The sequence below is a fragment of the Falco naumanni genome, chromosome 1 (genome assembly GCF_017639655.2).
Source record: "Falco naumanni isolate bFalNau1 chromosome 1, bFalNau1.pat, whole genome shotgun sequence".
Classification (NCBI taxonomy): Eukaryota; Metazoa; Chordata; class Aves; order Falconiformes; family Falconidae; genus Falco; species Falco naumanni.
The window spans coordinates 22,768,156-22,788,105 of NC_054054.1; the positions used below are offsets into that span (position 1 = coordinate 22,768,156).

The 19,950-nt window shown below is 36.7% G+C and overlaps 1 protein-coding gene across 25 annotated transcripts in view; it reads left to right on the forward strand.

The window, feature by feature from the left end:
- The window catches only part of CAMK2D (calcium/calmodulin dependent protein kinase II delta), a 159,391-nt gene that overhangs the window by 119,520 nt on the left and 19,921 nt on the right, over positions 1 to 19,950 (forward strand). For 4 of the 25 annotated variants that reach the window (XM_040584618.1, XM_040584584.1, XM_040584593.1 and 1 more), the window contains exons 12-18: positions 288 to 330; positions 4,291 to 4,328; positions 5,818 to 5,850; positions 10,123 to 10,182; positions 11,811 to 11,852; positions 14,414 to 14,462; positions 19,336 to 19,419. In XM_040584618.1, the coding sequence (XP_040440552.1) occupies positions 288 to 330; positions 4,291 to 4,328; positions 5,818 to 5,850; positions 10,123 to 10,182; positions 11,811 to 11,852; positions 14,414 to 14,462; positions 19,336 to 19,419 (349 nt within the window). The remainder of the gene's footprint in view (positions 1 to 287; positions 331 to 4,290; positions 4,329 to 5,817; positions 5,851 to 10,122; positions 10,183 to 11,810; positions 11,853 to 14,413; positions 14,463 to 19,335; positions 19,420 to 19,950) is intronic. The other 21 variants (XM_040584771.1, XM_040584709.1, XM_040584718.1 and 18 more) reach the window with 14 other exon arrangements.

The following is a 19,950-nucleotide window of genomic DNA, read 5'->3' on the forward strand; positions in this document are numbered from 1 at the left end:
ATAATTACTGTGCCTGTGAGTGCTCATGGTTTGTGCATTACATACCCACAACTGGTAAATGTTTGAGATTATCAGGATTGCTGATAAGTGTGCAATGAAGAATAAATTACTATTCATGCACCCATGACATCACCTAGGATAGGTAATGCACAGACAGTCCATTCTTTCAGGGTTAATTTAGTAATTGATGTAATTTACAAGTGTGTTTTCCTTTTTGTTGTGTCGTGTTCACATTCAGAATTTTACACAAGTGTGATGCTAATTTGAGAAAATGTATATGTACACAGGGGGCCATTTTGACAACTATGCTGGCTACCAGAAATTTCTCAGGTATGTTCATTGAACTCCAAAATAATACGGTCTTTATGTTCTGATGTCTGTGATGACTGAGATTAATTAGGATTCATTAGTACAGAAAGATCTTTGTTATTCAGGAGCATCTAAATGTGATGTATCTTTTAATTGTTTCCTTTGCAAACAAGAGAATTTAAACTACTTGGGCCAAAAAGAATCTCTTGTAGATGCCAGTCTAATTTTTACTTTTTTTTTTTTTTTAGTGCTGTCTGTCAAAAGACAGTGTTTTCCTGTCTGTTTTGGTGGAGAAAATTGAAAACAAAGCATATAGCTCCACATGCATAAGTATCACCAAACAACATTTAAAAACTTAGTTATTTTTAGATACCTAAAATATCATTCCAGGATTCTGCTGCATCCTGTGTTTAAAAAAAAAATAATAAATATTTATTCTTTATTACTTTGCTAAGCAGTAAGAAACACAAAATGAGTCCTTTTCATTCTCTTCTAATCCCTAGCTTGATATACAAGAGATGTTTCGTCTTTATGAAATAAAATTTTGCAGTGATATTCCTGGAGATTCAGATCTTTACACTAAACAAGTTTTAATAGCAAAAGCTAAAATAAGCTTGCTGTAGAGTTAGAATTGTCCTCAATAGTAGTATTGCCAAAATTTTGATGCTATGCGGAATTTGTCATTTTGCCATTTGAGATTTTGAGTGAATAGTGAAAAAGAATTTAAAAATCAGTAATTTTACATACCCTCCTACTCTGTGACGTAACTGTTGGAGTGTAAGATAAATTAACTTACGGACAAAAACATAATAGTGCTTTGGGTATGTTTTTAATAATAATAACCACTGAATCATCCAAAATAAACATAGTATTTGAAGTATAATTTCATTCTTAGTTAATTTCCTATACTTAATACACACCTATAACACAGAAAGCTACATTTATGTAAATTACACTGGATCAGTGCTTAATGAATTGCCAGTATCTGCCAATTCATTTTAAAGGTGGGAATGCTGTAGGCTGCAAATTTTGTGAAAATGAATGATTATTAAATATCAAATATATCATTTATCATCACCTTTCATAACCGTCACTCTCTATGTATATGTAAGAGTCAATTTCAACTTTCATGAACCAAAAAAAGCTGAAGTAATACTAAAAGAGTATTTCAGCATGAAAAGCAGACAGGGTTTTTGGCTTTGTTTCGGATTTTTTTTCACCTGTCATCTCTGTTTTACACCACAATGACCCATATTTTTCCTTGATGACATTTTATTTTTTAAGTTGTTTATTCATTGTATTTCATTGCAAAGCATGCTTTTGAAGGTCATTTGTCCATAACAATGTGGTTATAAAAGTGTTTTATTTTCCTTTTTCTTTCTTCCTTTTATGTGGAATGTATATTTCTTGTGAGGTAAGACCCTCAGCACGTGAAAGGAACATCTTTTTCCTCTTCTAAATCAAAACTGCTGTTTGTCCTAAGTCACTTTAATTTCTACATGTTGTCACAACACCATTTCTTTTCAGTCTGCTTTCTGGCCTGTTAGTGCTGCCTTAGGTTTTATTTATAGCTATTGCTTGTAGTTGCAAGAAATCTTTCATTGTGGGCTTAATTTAGAACATGCTAATTGCTTCGCTACTGCAAATCCTTTAAATATTTGATTTGTATGCAGTATCTGTGCTTAAAGAAAGATGCATCAAATTATTATTAAAAATACATTCCAAGCCAAAACCAACAAAGGCAGTTGAATATGGAATATGTCCTGTAACATGAAATACTGCATAATAATCCATACTAGGCACATTTTGAAGGACACGCTGGCAATGCCATAAACACAGTATTTGTAATTGTTGCTTTTGGTGCCCTCATTTTACTGGCTTTCATTTAATTGTTTACATATAATATGTAATGTTTGTTAAGCATTAAAAGAACTCAGAAATTTTGTGCACAGATTTAGCGAAAGGACCTAGGTAGTTATCAACAGCAGCTTATAAGAATTAATTGATGTTTTCCCATATTTTTATAAAGGCTGATGGTATAAAGCAGGCTTCTAAGGCAATGAACTTCTGGTTTTTTTGGTCTTAGGTTTTAGAAATAGCCCCCCCATTTGCTTTCCCTAAACGAATTTCTGAAGTTAATGGAGCGCCCGCAATATTTGTAGTAGTGTAAAATCTAAAGCCATGTTGCATCAGGTCCTGTAAGCACACGTTGCAACAGGATGGATCCTATCTCAAAAATACATGTAAACCAGCTAATTTTCAATATTAATTTATGATGTTTCTGTAAATGAAAATATAATGCAGGCAAATTTATTTTTGTTCATGTTAGTTGTATATCATAAGCCTTGTGATAGTTTTAATGGCAGTGTTGACTGATGTCCATAATTAATAAACCACATTTAGAGGACTGATACATTAATGACATTATAAGCATTAACCTGGCTTCTCTTTCCAGTTTTTTTAATGTAAAAAACAGAATAATGGACATCAGTTATTTCCGTGCCATTTCCGAGGTGATCTTACATTTTCTGTACTCTGAACCACAGCTAAATGAGCACTTAATGCAGATGCAGCCAGATAACAAGCCACAAGTACAAAAATTAACTTCAAGTTTAAACCACATGTTCAATAACTCCAGCATCCTCAGCGTGTTTGAGCATCTTTTGACTTGCAAGGTCCAACTGGTTTGGGTTTTTTTGTTTTAAAGAGGACGATGTCAGTAATGATGGGAGCTCTGTGTCAGCCCTGTCTCCTTTCGGTTATGCCAGTTTGTTAGCTGCAGCATTTCCCTTTCAGAAAGGCTTCCTACTCCTGAGCAAAACAGCATATACAGAACAGCACTTTCTTACAGCCTAAGCCATGGTACGCTTTCTGATAGGAAGATTGGGCCATAAACAACAGTAAAAAGAAAAAATGCCAGGCTTGTTTTGTTATTTATTATTATTATTTGAGTCTTTGACAGTGAGTCATGAATCATTTACACTTTAGTGAAGTATGTTTGAATGTGGTAGATCACCCAGCATGTATTTCTGGTGTAAACGTTTTCAGGTTCAGAGCTGCAGCATGCTTGTCTGCACATTAGCCCTCCAAATTTAGTAATTTGGAATGATTTGGCCCCATTCTTGGTGCCACATTTAAGTGGTGAAATTTAGAGCCTAACACGTGGATAATGTTATGGCAAACAAAATTTTGCCCAACAGTCCCCGCCACTTTGAAGGAATTTGATCAGTGTGAGACATAATTCAGAAAATAACAGCTTTTTCTTCTCTATAGAAGTTGAAGCAAAGCCTACCATTTAACTCCCAGGAAGCACTCCTCCAAAGCAACACACTGCTAGCAAGTTGTTCTTCCTTTCTTATTTGCAACTTCCCTGACTTTTCACGCAGGGTGACTGATGCTGTTATGGTGGGAAATCCCCCCAAAAACATTGCTCAGAGATGCTTTTTTAAAACCCAGTTTACTTTTCGTTAGATGGAATAGATAGTATTGTACCTCAGTATGCTCTTTAGATACCTTACTGATCTGATACTGGTTATTTTTATGTCACTGTCATGTCAATAACAACATTAAGATACCAGTGGGCTCTGCAAACACCTGCTCAAAGTCTTGGCCATCAGAATAGTACTTTTTCATAGCTGTATAAAACTATCCTCATTAACAATTATAAACATACTGCAGTTGAAAAAGTAAACGTATCCAAAGCTGCTCTTTAACACAACCTGCTTCCATTTCCTCTGTGCCACCCAAGGAGGTCTCTGCTTGTATAAGCAGAGTTCACCTACAGCTTTAATCAGTGGAAAAAGAGATGTATAATCTGAAGTGTTGTAGTTTCTTAAATATTTCGTTTTCTATACTCAGCAACAAAAAGGGGAAATAAAAGCTAAAGTGTATCTGCAGCTGGGAGGCAGTGGGGCTTTGCTGCCAGCTGGTTGACCTCAGTGGTAACCACCTGACACTGAAATTATTTGTCTCGTTTTACAGCAGCCAAGAGTTTACTGAAGAAGCCGGATGGAGTTAAGGTAGGTTAAACATGTGCTTTGAAATACATTTTATTAGTCACCACCTATCTCTAACTTCTGCCAGTTTTTGGATTTAATTATTGGTATTTCTTTCCTTTATAGAATTTGTTAATAAGTGCTTCTTACAGTGTATTTGAAGTGATTTATGTCAGTAGGTGAAGCTTAAAAGTGCAATAAAAGAGATATTTGGGAAACTATTTTAATAAGGAAGATAGAAAACTACGGGAGAAAGTGTTTTTCTTGCTATTTTAATGAAGCAATGAATGTGGAATTAACATCTCGGTGTTATTGATTAGCTTATAAATATAAATAATGGTTTGGTGGTGGGCATGTTAGTTTTTTAGGTATCAGTGTTTATCTGCAGCTCTATTGCCGCCATGTTTCCCCTTGACTTTTCACTAGATTTCATAGAAGACTAAAAAGTTGTCTGGTAGGCTTGGCTCCACATAAGGTGTATTCTGCCAGATGTACTTGCTATATTTGGCAGAACTTGAGGGGTTTACTCTCTCAACAAATGAGCTCATCCTGACCTCATAGACCTTGCTAAGAAGGGAACATTTTGGCAGCTTTCGTACACGATTTAGAGCTCCTGTTCTCATGTCAGCAGAACCTGCAGGAGGAGAGATGCTTCACAAATGAATGTTCTGGATACATACTTTGAAAAACAGCCAGAAAAAAAAAAAAAAAAAAACAGCAATGAAAAATATTTTCTTTCTTTTCTTGAAGGGCTCCTGAAGACTAAAATAAGTGCCTCTAGCTTTCATTATATCATTCAAAAGATATTATGTGCTCTGTGTGTTTACTCAGAAGCGTGTCTTTGACCTGAATTTTAATTTTTTATTTAATCTTTTTACTTTTAACAAAACAGTGTACACTTGAATACCAAATATTTGTTCCTGTTCTCCCACATATGCGCACTCTTCCTATCAAAAAAATCATGAGATTGACTTAAAATGGAGTACACTAGGATTTCAGTGCTTCTCACGGTCAAGTAGAGATATCCTAGCTATATGGAGAAGCACACATTCAGTACTGTCATTCCTGTGGAAATTGCTTTATGTGTTTCATTGTGGAATATATAAATTTTATGTACTCTATCTGACCAGCTTTTCCTTTTTAAATATCATTCCTCCTACAGGTCTACGATGGTATTTCTTTTATCTCAGTTTTGATTATAATATTGGAAACAGTTGTTGCCAAAATTTTGCCTAAATTATATTTGTTGGGATTTGATACTTTGGTTTTCAGCACATTTGATGGGTCTGCTGTTTGTCTGCATGGTCATGTGGAGCAAAGGGAGTAAATTTACATCTGGGGAAGTCTATATTTTTCCACCCCTTTCTACAGCTTTAGCTGTCTTTTTCTTTTAATAATAATAATAATTTAAAAAAAAGCCAAAACAGAAATATACTGTACTCCATGCATTGATACTTCAAATCCAACCAGTCACATTTTCTTCTTTTCCTTTCTCTCTGACTGGTCAATTCAGAAAAGGAAGTCCAGTTCGAGTGTTCAGATGATGGTGAGGATCTTTATCGACAGACTTTTTTTCCTCCTGTGAAACATTCACACTTAGAAATCAAACAGTTGCATTTAGTTTTGTTAACATACCGTGAAAAGCTGCAAGACTTTAAAGTACAATCTTGTGAATTTTAAGCCTGCAGTTGCTATCTGCCATCCACAGTGAACTGTTCTGCAGTTCTTTCAATCAAGTTTCTTAACCTGGGGACATACAAAAATGAAAAAGTAGATGTAACATGGGCCAATGCAGCTGTCCTTAGTAAATAAAAATAGTAACAAAATAGTAGTCTTATAACAGCCCTCTATTAATGTTTAAAACCTCCTTATTTTAAAAACTAATAGTATTAATATCATAAAATGTAACACAAACCACATTGCACAGTGAAATTTATTGCTTTAATGGAACTACTGTAGACCAAGATGCCATGCTAAATGCTCAGGAGTGAAAAAAACCAATTTCACAGCCTTTCCATACTACACTTTCCCAGCTAACTTCCTTCACAGCTCAGGGCTTTGGCACAAGATATCCCAACTGACAGTCAGTCTCAATAACTTCTCTTCCTCCTCAGCCTGCTCTGCAGTCTCGCGTTCATTTGGCCTCTGTGATCCCGCACAGCAACTTACTCTATTCCTGTTTATTATGTTTTGGATTTGACTTTTGTGGTGTGTATGATGATCAGCTGTGATGTGCCAGCCAGCTTCTGTTGCTGCTGCTGTTAGAGAGAAGGCAAATACCCCTCCTCCACACCTTTCACTATGTACTCTCCTTGAAAAGCAAAAATTGCAGGTCAGGGCTGAGCAGACATGTAGTTATGTAGGCAAATAATCTGTTTTTTGGATGAACATAGAATTTCAGTGACAGAGTATCAGCGGTAGCAGTGTCCAAATGAGGGTTACCAGAAAGGTACTGTGGGGACATCTCTAGTATCCCAAAGACAAAGCGTGCTTCAACTTTTTATTACAGAAGTACCATGTGAAAGATTTAAGTCCCACAATACAGGTTTTGTTTCTTAAAATATTTTTATAATATATTGAAAAAAGACTAGTAATAATTCTACAGTCATGCCAAGCTGTTGGGAGCATTTGTGTGTGTCTCTCTTGCACTACTGTCAGACCTAAGAGAGTGGCTTTTGACCAGCGATGCATGAGTATAAAAGTTGTCCTACTTTGCCACAAATAGCAGGTCACCACTTAAGCACAATTCGACTTTAGTATAACTGTTTCATATGAAAATATTTTACTCCTTTTGGAATCATTTTCCTTTGCTGTTAAAAATAGATGCAAAACACACCACGTGTGTTCCTGTATTAATAAAAGCACGTGTATCTGTTCTGTGAGAGAGAAAGTATACAGGTTTATTGCTGTTTTCTCTCTTTAAGTTTCAAAGGCTTTTACCAAGTTCTGTTTACACAGAAGAAAAAGCTGTATTTTGAATCACATTCTCTTTTTCTGCCTTTACTAATGAATGTTGTATTCTCAATATCTTACTAAGAAATTAGGTTATATTTCCTGCAGTTTTCAGCAGTAGCTGTAATGGATATTGTTTATTTTTATAGGACTTTCACCAAGGGAGTATGGACCCAAGCCTGCTCTCCTTACTCAGGCAAAATTGGAATTGAAATTTGATTAACTTACTTTCATTATGTATTCAACAGCAAGCATTCATTTGGCATAGCACTTTTTTTTTTTCTTTTTGTATTACACTACTACTGAATAGAACTGTATGGAATCTGGTGAAATCTTCATTTCTTTACTCATGTTTTTGCTTTATGTCTCTCTGCCTTTTGTTAGGGCCTTCTTATTTGTAGTCTGTTGATGACTACACTGTCCTAAAAATAGGAACTTGTAGTTATAACATGATGTGTAATTTTCTCTTGTTTTGTAAGATTTAGTATGCTGTCGAGCAATGTCGTATAGGTTCTCACTATTCCAAATGCTCCTGTAGAACTTTAATTTACTGAAGTGGTTGGGGCTTTTGTAAAGTTTTTCCTGAGTAAGGAGTTCAGGTTTTGCCCATCTCACAGTCCCATAAATACCAAAGCAAGTTAGTTGATATATAAAATACTTGCTAACACTTACATCTGCCCATGTATGACTTTATGCACAAATGTATTTATTCTCTCCTTGTCTTGAGTTCAGACACTGTTGCAACTTACGGCTGTAATTGTGCATAGGTAAATGAAAGTTACCATACAGTAACAGGCTGAGTTGGAGCATAAACACAACACTTGGAACTCAATAATGACTCGTATTTTCTCTTAATGACAATTTCTGTAGAAAGACCACTGTTAAAAGAATAGTTTTCTCACCCAGCTGCTGTAGAGCACTTGAACTTTGATTTTAAATCAAAGAAAATTATTTTTATTCTGTGTGGGAGAATGGTTCCTATTAAATATTACTAAATAACATTTAGTGTCAATATAGTGTCCCCTGACATCAGCCAACAAGATTATTTTATATTATTCAAAGCCAGTTAAATGCTGGTTAAGATAAGGAAATTTGCAGTCTGTAATTAATGCAAATCCTGTTGACATTTCCATAATCTAGACATACCCTGAGTAAGATTCAGTTCAGCTGCAGGCTTAATTTCTGCAAGCAACATGTCAGCTGCCACACCTGTACCAAAGCAAAATAACCATCAAGAACTGCTCAAGTTCCGTGAGTTTCCCCAGTGGTTCTAACTCCTGAAGGCTCGAATTTAGCAAAGCCCTTGGCACAGACAAAACTTAAATCTTAGCCTGCATGCTGAGAAGCTGACCACTTCATCTGAGGCTACAGAGTCATCAGGAAGCTTAAATCACAAGTCAGATGTTTCATACAGAGCTCAGTTTGGTCCTCTGTTCTAGGAGTTCCTCTTTCTTTATGCCTTTTAATATATGTTACTTAGTATATTGCTATTTTCTATTTGGTTTAGAAAGGCTTTTCTTTTAGAAGAAAAACCACCAAATCTTGACCCCAAAATTGCTATAGTTTCTTTAAATGAAGAAGTTAATTATGGTTTTATAAAAACCATTAACAAAACAATTTTGGACTTTCTACCTTGGTTTCACACACTTGTTATGAAGTACTGTGACTAGAAGGTTCAGTAGAACTTTTGGGGTTTTTTTTGATCAAAGTCTTTCCAGACAATATATATGTATACACTCAGTTCTGCATGCTGCTTTGGACTGCTCTTGTTAAAATTAGACATGACCAAAATGTACATAATACTTTTTCCTAATTATTGTTAAAGAAAAAAATCACATTTTTCAAACTAGTTTTACTGTACTTTAATCTTGCTTCTTAGTGCATGTAACAAGTGGCTCGGTACATTATTTTTAGTATTTCTGTTCTTTTCATACCATGGTATTTATGAAAGCTGAATCTTAAAAATGGATTTAAAGAATCAGATACGTTTAAACTTATTGCTAAACAGTTTCATTTGAATTAAGAGTGTGTATAAGTAAATACCAAAAGTCTTGTAAAGGTGTAGTGCTGTGCTAAGCCTAAAAATCAACATGAAACCTACATGTAAAGTTAAGCAGATGTGTACTGATTTGTGGAGTAAAGCTACAGATACTATAGTGTGAAACCTTACACTTTCAGGTTATAGTACCGAAATCAAAAGGCTGACACACAGTTACTGCAGGATTCTTAAGAGTGCAAAAAATCACAGCTGCCTATTATTTTTGTCTAAAATAACACCAGAAAGGCTAAAGGGGCATCAGCCTCTTTCTAGCATCAGTTGTATTTATTCAGATCAGGAATCAGTTATATTTATTCAAATCTGCTCCCAGAAGCCAGTAGAACATATGTATAGATGTCTGGAGAGCTGTGAATAATCAAATATTATTTATGGTAGTGATAGGTAATCAGAAATAAAGAACAACTGGGTGCTGCTATTTAATGCAGTTGCACGTCAAGAAAACACAGTGACTATTTAGGTCTTTGTTCAAACCCATATTACTTCTTTACTCCTCTGATATGTGATTAGCAGCTACCTAAAGGCTCCCTGTTCTTTTAAGTGCCGCAGCTGAAGTCATCTCTGCCTTCATATAGTGCATCTGAAAACCTGTAGCTAGCATGTTTGGAGAGTTTGCAGCTAGCTACTGGATCTATTGCTAGTGTTCTTTCAAGTTCATAACTTCATCTTTCTGTGATTCTTTATTTCCATATCTATATCTATATATAGATATCTATATCTGTATATAGATGTTCTATACAGAGAGATATAGATACGGTGCCTACCGTGAGTTCTAAGGCCTGTCTGTTTCTATTTTCTGCATACCTACAGATAAACAACAAAACGAACGTGGTAACCAGCCCCAAGGAAAATATTCCTACCCCGGCGCTGGTATACCTGGAATCTTCCTTCTCATGCTATCTTGAAGTTTTTGACTGTTTAACTGTTTTCTGTTTGTTCTTCCTTTTCTTTTCTTTTCTTTTCCTTTTTTTTTCTTTTTCCTGCATTTACTCTGTTTGCTTTCTAAAAACAGGTTTTGGAAAAGCTTTTTGTTTGAATTATGCTTTTTTTTTTTTTGTGAGGAAGTCCATTAGACCATGTTCATTGATAGAAAGTATTACATGGAAGCTGGATGCGGTAGAGTCATAGCATTTGTAACTGTAGTTGAATTTTTTGCATGCTGTGCCAGAAAGTGAGTAGAATGCGCTTTTATGTTGCTCTTAGCTCTTTGCCTGATGACTGTTTCCATCTTTTCAATGCTAACCTTTTGCAGGGGGGCGGGCGGGGGGGGGGGAAGAAAAAGCAGCTCTGTTACTAAAAAGCAGCTCTATTACTTTCTCTGCTTTGTTTTAGTATAAGTATTGATATCAAGGAGAGCTAACAGGATTATTGCTAGGCTGCCATAAAATAGACCTTATTCAGATTTTCGTTTCATATTTCCTAAAACTCAGCAGGACTTTTAAGTCTTCACTGGGATCAAGAGGCTTTTAGTGCTGAACATTTTCGCTTGTTTTTCTTACATTTAAATCTGCAGGTGATGTTACTCATTCTTAAGCTCCATTTAGGAACATACTACCAATCGGAGCGCTGTTCATGAATGTTTCTATTGCAGTCTTGCTTTTATTAGTAGCTCCTAATTGTTAGGCATACATGTATCACAAGGCTCACAAATACAAATGCCAGCGCGTAAGTGCCCAGTTTGGTGAGGTATTGTTTCCTGTATGCCTGCATACATAGCCTTGAAAATGTAGGTAATTCACACTCATCAGCAGAGATTTTTTCCTCTGGAGCTTTTGTGCGCAGCTGGCACTGCAGCACACATGGCTAAGTAGTTTCTAAGGACCAGTTAACAGGTTTCGTGCGTGAGTGTATGGCAGTCTGTTCCCAGACATAGCCATGCACAATAGTCCATGCTGAAAGTATCTGCCATTTCAAAGATTATTTGATCTTTTTTTTTTTTAAGGGAAAAGGATTTGGGGAAATGACACTTGAAAATGATGCCAAGATTTCTCTTGCTTGCTTTGATGCTGCTCTGCCGGGGCAGCAATTGCCAGTAAACTGTGTCTTCCAAACATAGTAGCATTTAGAGGTAGTTAACTCATCCTTAATCCTTATTGATTCTTCTGTATTTTTATTTGATTGCATTATACTAATACAAGCAAACATGCTTAAAGAAGAGAAGTGATTTCTGGCCACTTTGTCTGTCCTGAGCTGGACAGGAAAATGTGCCAAGCAAAGAGCCTCTGCCGGTCTCCAGAGTTTCAAAGCCCTGTATACATTGGTTCTGAATAAGGTCTCTGCATGCTGCTGCATTAGGTGAGATGGTCTTTTTTGCTGGCTTGCTGTTGAGGAAATCTGTATTAGAGACATCCAGTTTCACCCTCTGGGTAACAGTTAACATTTGTTTTAGCTCATCAGTGTTCAGCGTTTGTGAGCTGGCTCTTTTTGCACTCCCTCACACTAATGAGAATGTATTTACCAATGGGAACTCTTTTTCTCTTTATTTTGTTCTTGCTCAGGAGCCCCAAACTACAGTAATCCACAATCCTGATGGAAATAAGGTATTCAGAAAGAATCAGCTCCATCTTGCTTTTCCACACCACACATCCCATCCACTATTCCACAGCAAAATAGGGCCTTTCCAGGAATTTATGAAGGAAAATCTCATTCCTGCATTTGTTACACCTGGTGTCTCTTGAGCCTGTTTTCATCTGTGTTCATCTGCTATGTGTGTCCTGCTGATCGCTGAGCTTCTGAAGCTCTTGGGGGAGTCGGTAGCGACTGGCAGAGTTCAGTACCCTGTGCAGCTAGGCTCGGGGAGCGTCATATCTCTCTCATTTCAGCCAAAAATGCTGCAGTCTGAGTAAAACCAAAGAATGCTGTTCTAAGAGTGCGGTGAGATTATACTGACGAGTTTTATGTGCAGTTGTCACCTTAGATAAAGATGTTATTTCCGTTTATCCCATCTGCTGTTTCTTAGCATGCTTACACACCATGTTGTGACGTGTCTTTTGCACAGGACTTTGGTTTTCTTCCATAACATCACTGAGCGGTTTAAAAAAAAAAATTAACATTTCAATTGACAAAGAGGTCTTTTGATTTTTATATGTTTTCTTCACGCTCTTTTCTTTTTCTTGTGTATTGTGATGTTTGCGTTTGGCAGCTGATTCCTAAAACGTGTTTTGTTTTGTTTTTTTCATGCATGGACTTGAAAATGGCCAGGAAATATCATCATTTTCATATAACACATGTTCCTAGGTTTTCTGGAAAGAATTTACTCGTCAACAAAAATGTCACTATTTACAGTCTTGACTTAAAGAATTGACAGTTCATTTATCTAGTCTTAACTCCTTGTGGTTATTTCATACGAGAAGGATTGAATCTGAGTGCAAAAATAACGCATGCAGACATTTCTTGAGCATGAAAGTGCTGATGGTGTGTATTGTGCTTGTATATCCCATTCCTTTGTGTACCTTGCATCTGTCAAACATAGAGCTTTTACTTTCGTGTTACTACTCTTTCAGCTCCCCAAGTCTAAACTCGTAGGCAACAGCCAGCCTGTGTTTGAACACTAGTCTAATTTTTATCACTGAAATCCACTAAAGACCAGGAAATCCAGATAAACTATTGGCGTGACTACATCTACTTGACTTTATTGTGTAATCATAGCAATTAAGATACTCGATGTCCCAAAAGGTCACAGCAAACAAGCAAGCAACTTAATGCGGAATGTTACTCCTAAATTTGAAAGACTGATCGTTGTATTATGGCAACTGGAGTGGATACTTCAGTATTACAGGCTACATCTGCCGTCTGAGCTTGTGCATGGTGTTTACAACTTGTGTTTGTGTGGGGTTTTTGTTTACTTATCAGTACTTTATCTAATATTTTAAGTGATAGAGCACGATATATCTGTGTGGAGTGAAATGTCTAACATCACAGCCAGTTCAGAAAAAGCATGGTGACTTGTTCAGTTTTGTGTATGTGTGTGAGTTAATTTCATGTATTTTATTTATGGATGCAAATACGTTTTGTTTTTTTAAGGTCTGAGTAACACATTAGCTGTTTTGAACATTACTTCAGCTCAGCCTTGTGAGGACACAGTAAAAAAAGGGCACTGACAAATTTACCTTTTATTATTTAATGGTAAAATCCTTTTAAGAGTTAAATACAGTACCAGTCCTATCTTCTGTCTCTCAAATAAAAATAGCCCACAGTTAATCCTTTTTACTGTTGAGCTGTGAATTAAAAATAATTATATTGATTCTACTTTTCAAGAAATTGAAAAAAAAAAAAAAGAGTCTAAAATCTTTCCAGCTTTCTAAAACTGTGTACCTATTAGATTTGACAATGCCCGGTTGAATTTGTCTGTAATATTTCATGTTTCTGGTAATTCATGAAAGACTGAGATACATTATCCTTGCCTTTTTAACAGTGTGGTGGCTTAAGTATTATAAACTGTCTGATAGATGAGTCATTCCTCTACATGACTGGTAGCTTGAAGAATACTACTACAAAGATACCTTAGTTTGTCAAAGTTGCTATCATCTATTTATCAATTCTTCAGCTCCTTCAAAGATTGTTTTTATCACAAAACCAATATAAAAATTAAAATGACAGAATCTGATGTAATACCCTCACAGTCACTGGGAGGCTTTGTTTTAATATACATTGCATAAGTCATACGAACAGAAAAAAAATTAAATTGTAGCACGCAGAAGTCTGCATATTTAGAAGTTGGAATGGAATGACTTATTTTGCACAGTTGGTTTAATCACTAAACTTAAAATGGCAAGCTCTCCTACTTGGCTGAGGTAATTCATATAACATTTCAGATGGACTTTGTACGGTTGGATGTTAAAGAAGTTTCCTTTACATTCGTGTGAAGTAAAAGCATTAGACAGCAGGAAATGTGTTTATGTTCCCTACTGTAGAGAATGGTAATGTTTGACATCAGTTTCAGGTGGAAATGTCTTAATCGGTGTGTGATCATTTGTTTGTGAATTACATCCCACCCTGCTTCAAGGCTTTGCATGATATCTGTAACTAACTGTAATTTTCAAAGGCACTCAAATAAGGCTTGGCCTATTTATACATTCTACTTGTATTTACTTCTCAACAGGAATCGACAGAGAGTTCCAATACAACCATTGAAGATGAGGATGTGAAAGGTAGGAGTTTAAGCTTGAAACATTTGGAGAAGCAATAACAGGAGTTATGTCAGTGTATTTCATTAGGTTGTTAAACACCAAAACTCCTAATAAATCTTAAGAGAGAATACTATTTTAAAGAAACTACTTTTATGCTCTTCTGTGTTACTTCTGACATGTTTCAGACTTACCTTTGACTTTTCATTTCCCAAAACACCACTTGCCATGTTGTTTTGGAATGAAGAACATAAAGTTACTGCTTAGTAACTAAGATACTAGTTCCAGTAATAATAGTAGTAGATTAAATATGTGTAAGTCAGTGCTTTGTAACTCTTAGTTTATGTACTTTTAGCATGCATTTGTGTTTTGGGTTTGGTTTTTTCTATTTTATTTTTTGCTATCACCATTTTAATATTTATTCTGTTCAGATGCCAGTGTTTTTTCATCTTTCTCTTTTGTTCTGTCCATACACTTTTTTTAGTCATCTTTTATTCTTTAAAAAACTGAAATATTTTTTTATTAAATTACTTCTGTAATTTCACAGCTAATTGTTTTTGTTTCCATTTTTTCAGCTCTAAATATTATACTGCAGTGTTGCTCATACAACAAAGAGTTAAAGAAAACTAGGATTGTGTATTGCTGGTTCACAGAAAAGATTGTTTTTCAGCCTCAAAAAACAATGTTAAATGTACGGTGAATATTTGTTAAACGCAAACCAGACATGATAGTAAAGATAAAATGGGGAGAATGGAAAAGAGAATTCTTAGTGAACCATTGTAATACAGGGTTTGCTTTATGCTGGAAGTAATACAATGCCTAAGTACTGTTAAAAGCGTGTATGAGCAAAGTTGTACCTGAAAACACAGACTTTAATCTGCTAAAGGTTCACTGGCCTCTGAAGAGCATGGGAGCATTTTAGAATTTAGAGAGATTCAAACATAAAGTAGTTAGAATTGTATCAAAAATATCTAGTGCTTAGTCTGTGACTGGTAGAAGAGCTGCTATACGTTTGATAAAAATAACAGCATTGCCAAGGTAATGAATTGATAGTGTAAACATGAAAGCACAGTCTGCTGGTAGTGGCTGTCCGAGGAGCACAGTGTTGAAAATGCAGGTTTTATATTATGCTGCATATGAGATTCATCGGGCATTTACGTCACGGCAGCTTAGCTGAGGCTTGCACAGGAGAGCAGAGCCCAGCGCCTTGCTTCTGCTGCTGCTGTTTGCACTGCTCTTGGAAAGGCTGAGGAGCTCAGCTGGTGTACGGGCTAGTATCTGCCGTCTGCTGTGCTGCAGTCATTTTCTCCACTTTTGCATAGCTGGTGTTCCCTCAGCGAAGAGAGAATTTTCTCTGCGCTGCTAGTAGCAATGCAGCTGTCAGTTGTGACTACTATATGAGCTGCAGGTAGCTCTAATTAAGCCGCTGATGTTGGTGCTTTGTTCTTAAAGTTTCAGTGAATCATTTGACCTCCACTTGAATAAAGTCTTGGGTGCGTTAACAGCCAGTACCTACTCACTTTAAATAAGAACCTAGTGATAGCAATTTGAGTTAATGCAAAGTAATGGCTTGGAGAACAATTACAGGTAGCTGCAGCTGATGCAGAGGAAAATACAGTGTAATTCACCTTTATTCATAACACTTTGTAATTCTTCCTTCAAAGGACAATGTGTAGTTCAACAACTAACCTCATTAAATGAGTAGCTGATTTACATGGCCTCTGCGTGATGATATAATGCAATGTTATAACAGTAGGAGTTTTATAGAGTTCTGTCTGAAGCTTAGCGCACAGAATTACATCTCAGGATTACGACTGTAAGAAAAACAACAATGAAAATGTTTTTACCTAATTCTTTTCTATGATTCTGTAGTGTCACAGTTAAGGGCATTTGAATGGCCATGATTCATTTTATTCTCAAAACAGAAAAGAGGATCTTGCAGTAATCACAGGTCTGAGAGACAAGATACTGGCTGTGCCTCCTCTTTGCTGTAGCTCAGTGACAGATGTGAAATGTTTAGCAGGTGATGTTTTCTGTTATTTGTAGGTTCCTGACCCATAGCTACATGCTAGTGATGCAAAGGGCATAAAGGGAGTAAGCCAGCAAGGTGAGCTGAGACTGTGCGCTCTGTTATTTTCTGGAGACTGCAGAAGGAGGAGCTGAAAGATGTTACCTGTGGCTGCAGAAGAGGAGGCACAGTAGCAGCGGCATATTGCTCTTCACCTGCTTTTCTGGGAAGGTGGGGTGACTGAGAAGGGCAGTTTGAACTGCTAAATCTGGGGTGATCACGATAACCTTGTACACTGATGCAGCTGTTTCAGCATCAGGTCCATGGCCTAACACGTGGTGGTACCACTACCCTGTTCACCAGACACTGGGTGAACATTTTATTCCAATGTATAGGGATTTCATTTTCTGTTTATTCAAAAAAAGAAATATATCTCTCTGTTATTAATTGTTTGCAGGCTTGCTTGTTTTTCACTTTTTAGTATTCCTCTCACGCTTTTAGTCTTTCCACCTTTTCAGAAGGAGGCTGCTTTTCAGATTGTTTTTATAAATTAAAGTTAACAGTAGCCCTAGGGTCCAATTTCTAGAATGATTCAGAGTCAGGCAGTCCTGCATCCCCGACAGCTGTTATAAGCTCAAGCTTCATGCTTTAGCAAGGCACTTAGGAAAGATATTTTCCCCCTCCACCAAGCTTGACTTCTGGATGTAGATTTTCTAGGACAACTCTGAGAAAGCTGTTCTCCTGTCAGGAACAGCTACTAGCTGCAGCTGGAGATAAGATATTGATAGGGACGAGTGGATTTTGGAGGTAGCAGAGAGAACTCTCTTAGATTACTGACTGGCTGGGTCCTTATGTTTATGCTCCAGATGATGCTTGTCACCAGATTTGAGATCTAGAAAGAATGTTTCCCAAGGACCTTAAAAATCTTTTTGCTTTTCTTTGCAGCATGGAGTACAATGTGGGAAGAGGCACTCTCCTTCCTGCGAAGGGAAATGGGGATGCCACTCTGTAACTGAGAAGTAGTATTTGCATACGATTTATAGTATTGCAGTATGACCCATGCCTCATAGAGAATGACTCTTCTTTGCAAAGGCGTGCAATCTATGCATTTTATTCCTCCTATTATTCTAATACCGTGCATAGACTGCACAAACAAGTACAGGTTCCTTCATTTGTACAGACTAGCACCCCAAACATATTTAAAATACTCAGCTCTCCAGCAAGTAGTTTTCTTGGTTTTTATTGATTTGAATCTTTACAGTTGTGTGGATCACATGAGTCTGTGTGGGATATAGTATCTCCAGCACAGTTGTGTTTCTGTGTACCTTGTGGGAGTGTGTGTGCATATGCATATCTGTACAAAGTATTACAAATGTTACCATTCATTCGGAAAGGTAGCACACACACACCCACACCCCCCAAAAAAAAAAAAAAAAAAAAAAAAAAAGCCTTAAATAAGCTGTAACAAATTTGTCTTTGGGAACAGATTCTTAACCTCACACCTCTCAGGGAATGCATACAGTATTCTCACGTCAGGCTCTTGCCCTATTTTCACTTTTGAATGCAAGTATTTTAATTTCAAGACACTAAAATCAGGCTTACTTTTCATTTGTTATTTATTGAAAAATTGTCTCGCTTACATATGCATTTACATCTTTTAGGATTGGAACATATTTCTTTTACTACAAGCAATGCTTGGCAAATAATAGTAATTTAAGGAAGAAGCTGAATCTAGAACTTGTGCCTGAAATCACTTGAAGCTGTAGTTCAGGGTCCTTGCTAACATGATTTTCTGACATTAACCATTGAACATGGGCTTGCCTGCATGACAGTGATCCCTCCTAAATATAAGGACAGTAGTGGACAGAAAGAAGATACTGGAAAAATGGACTGTAGACAATGCTGCCTTCTGGGATTGCTTGTGGGATTTCACCTTCCTGTAGTAAAGAGACTGGAACTCTTTGGCAGCGTCTCTTTGATACGAGATTGATATGGGGTTTTTTCAGTAATGCTGTAGAATACCATTGTTATTTTTGCCAGCAACACACGCAGACTTTTATAAAGCTGAGTTGTTAGGTTTATCGTGGTCAGGAAATGTAGATTTCTCATGGGGGTTTTTTTGCCTCTGGAAATAAGTTAATGAAAGAGCTAGTAAGAATGATGATTCTTGTCAGGGAAAAATTGCTGAGGTGTAGGAGATACAGATTAGGTAAAGTCTGGCTAATCTGTGCTACTTAATGTATCTGTAAGGTACAGCGCCTCAAAACATTAACCATTCAGGGGGCATGTATTTTCATATATTTTGCTAATTTATTTCATTTTATACCTGTTGGTTTTATTTTCTTTAACAGTAGAAAGAAACCAATTTAAACTAATCCCTTAGGTACATACTTTCCTGAAGAAAAACCTTCACATTTCTAAGGACATTTTTTAAAAGCTCTTTCAAAGCCCTGTATATCTCAGTACTGGATAGAAGGATAAATCTGCGCTGGCATCTGAACAGAGTCCTTTATGGCTATGACCTTTACAACTGTTCTTTGGCACCCACACTGCCTCCCAAAAGTACATCATTAACATTTTTTGTGTGCTCAAAGATTTTGTAAAGATTCTTGTTGCTGCTAATTAAATTATCATTATTTTTCCTTTGGCCTTCTCTTTTTTTTCTTTCACATCTACTTGACCCTCATACAGCTCTGACAAAGGAGGGTGACTTGGAGAGGTTATGTTCCACCCACCACTTCTCTTCCATTGCTTCTTCATCTCACTGGTCACCACCCTTGCCGTGCCCCAGCGGCCGCTCCTGCTGCCCGTGCCTGCTGAGGATTCTGATCACACTCTACCTCTTCATCTTTGTTTGTTCATATGTTGTGTTTCTTTCCATCAATTCAGCGGGCAAGTCCATGAAAAATGCAAACTCGGAGAGTCATTCGCTTGAGTCTGAGCTCTCCCACTCCACTCCTTCCTCTGTGCTGTGTAAGTTGAGAGTCTCATCAGTTCAGATGATCTCTTTTGTCCCTCCTTCTCTTCCCGCCCCATCTTCTGACAGTAGCACATTAAAGGTCAGTGCTGTGATCTGCCTGATCTAGGAAAGACCTTTCCTTAAGGTTTGTGAAATTATGGAGTATGGTTTTTTAGATACATGTTTTTTGGCCAGGTTTTATTAATTGTAAAATTATTATCATCAGCTCTAAGTATAAGTAGGTCTGTATTTCAGAAAGTTGAGTCTTGCAGAGGTAATCTTTGCAGTATTTTTCAACTTAGAGATAGGTTACACTCTCACCTTTGGCTTGAATCCTGGATAGGGTCTCCAGATTAATTACCTGTTACATTTCTGTATGTCATCAAGTTACTTTCTTTAGCATCACCATTGATAAACCAGCTTTAAAGCTGCTGTGACAGCTGTTAGCTTGCAGCATTGATCCATGACAACTGAAAAGCTTCATGCTTTGCTTAGGAGGAGATCTGTGATGATTAGTGACCAGTTAACTGTAAAGGAAATCTTTA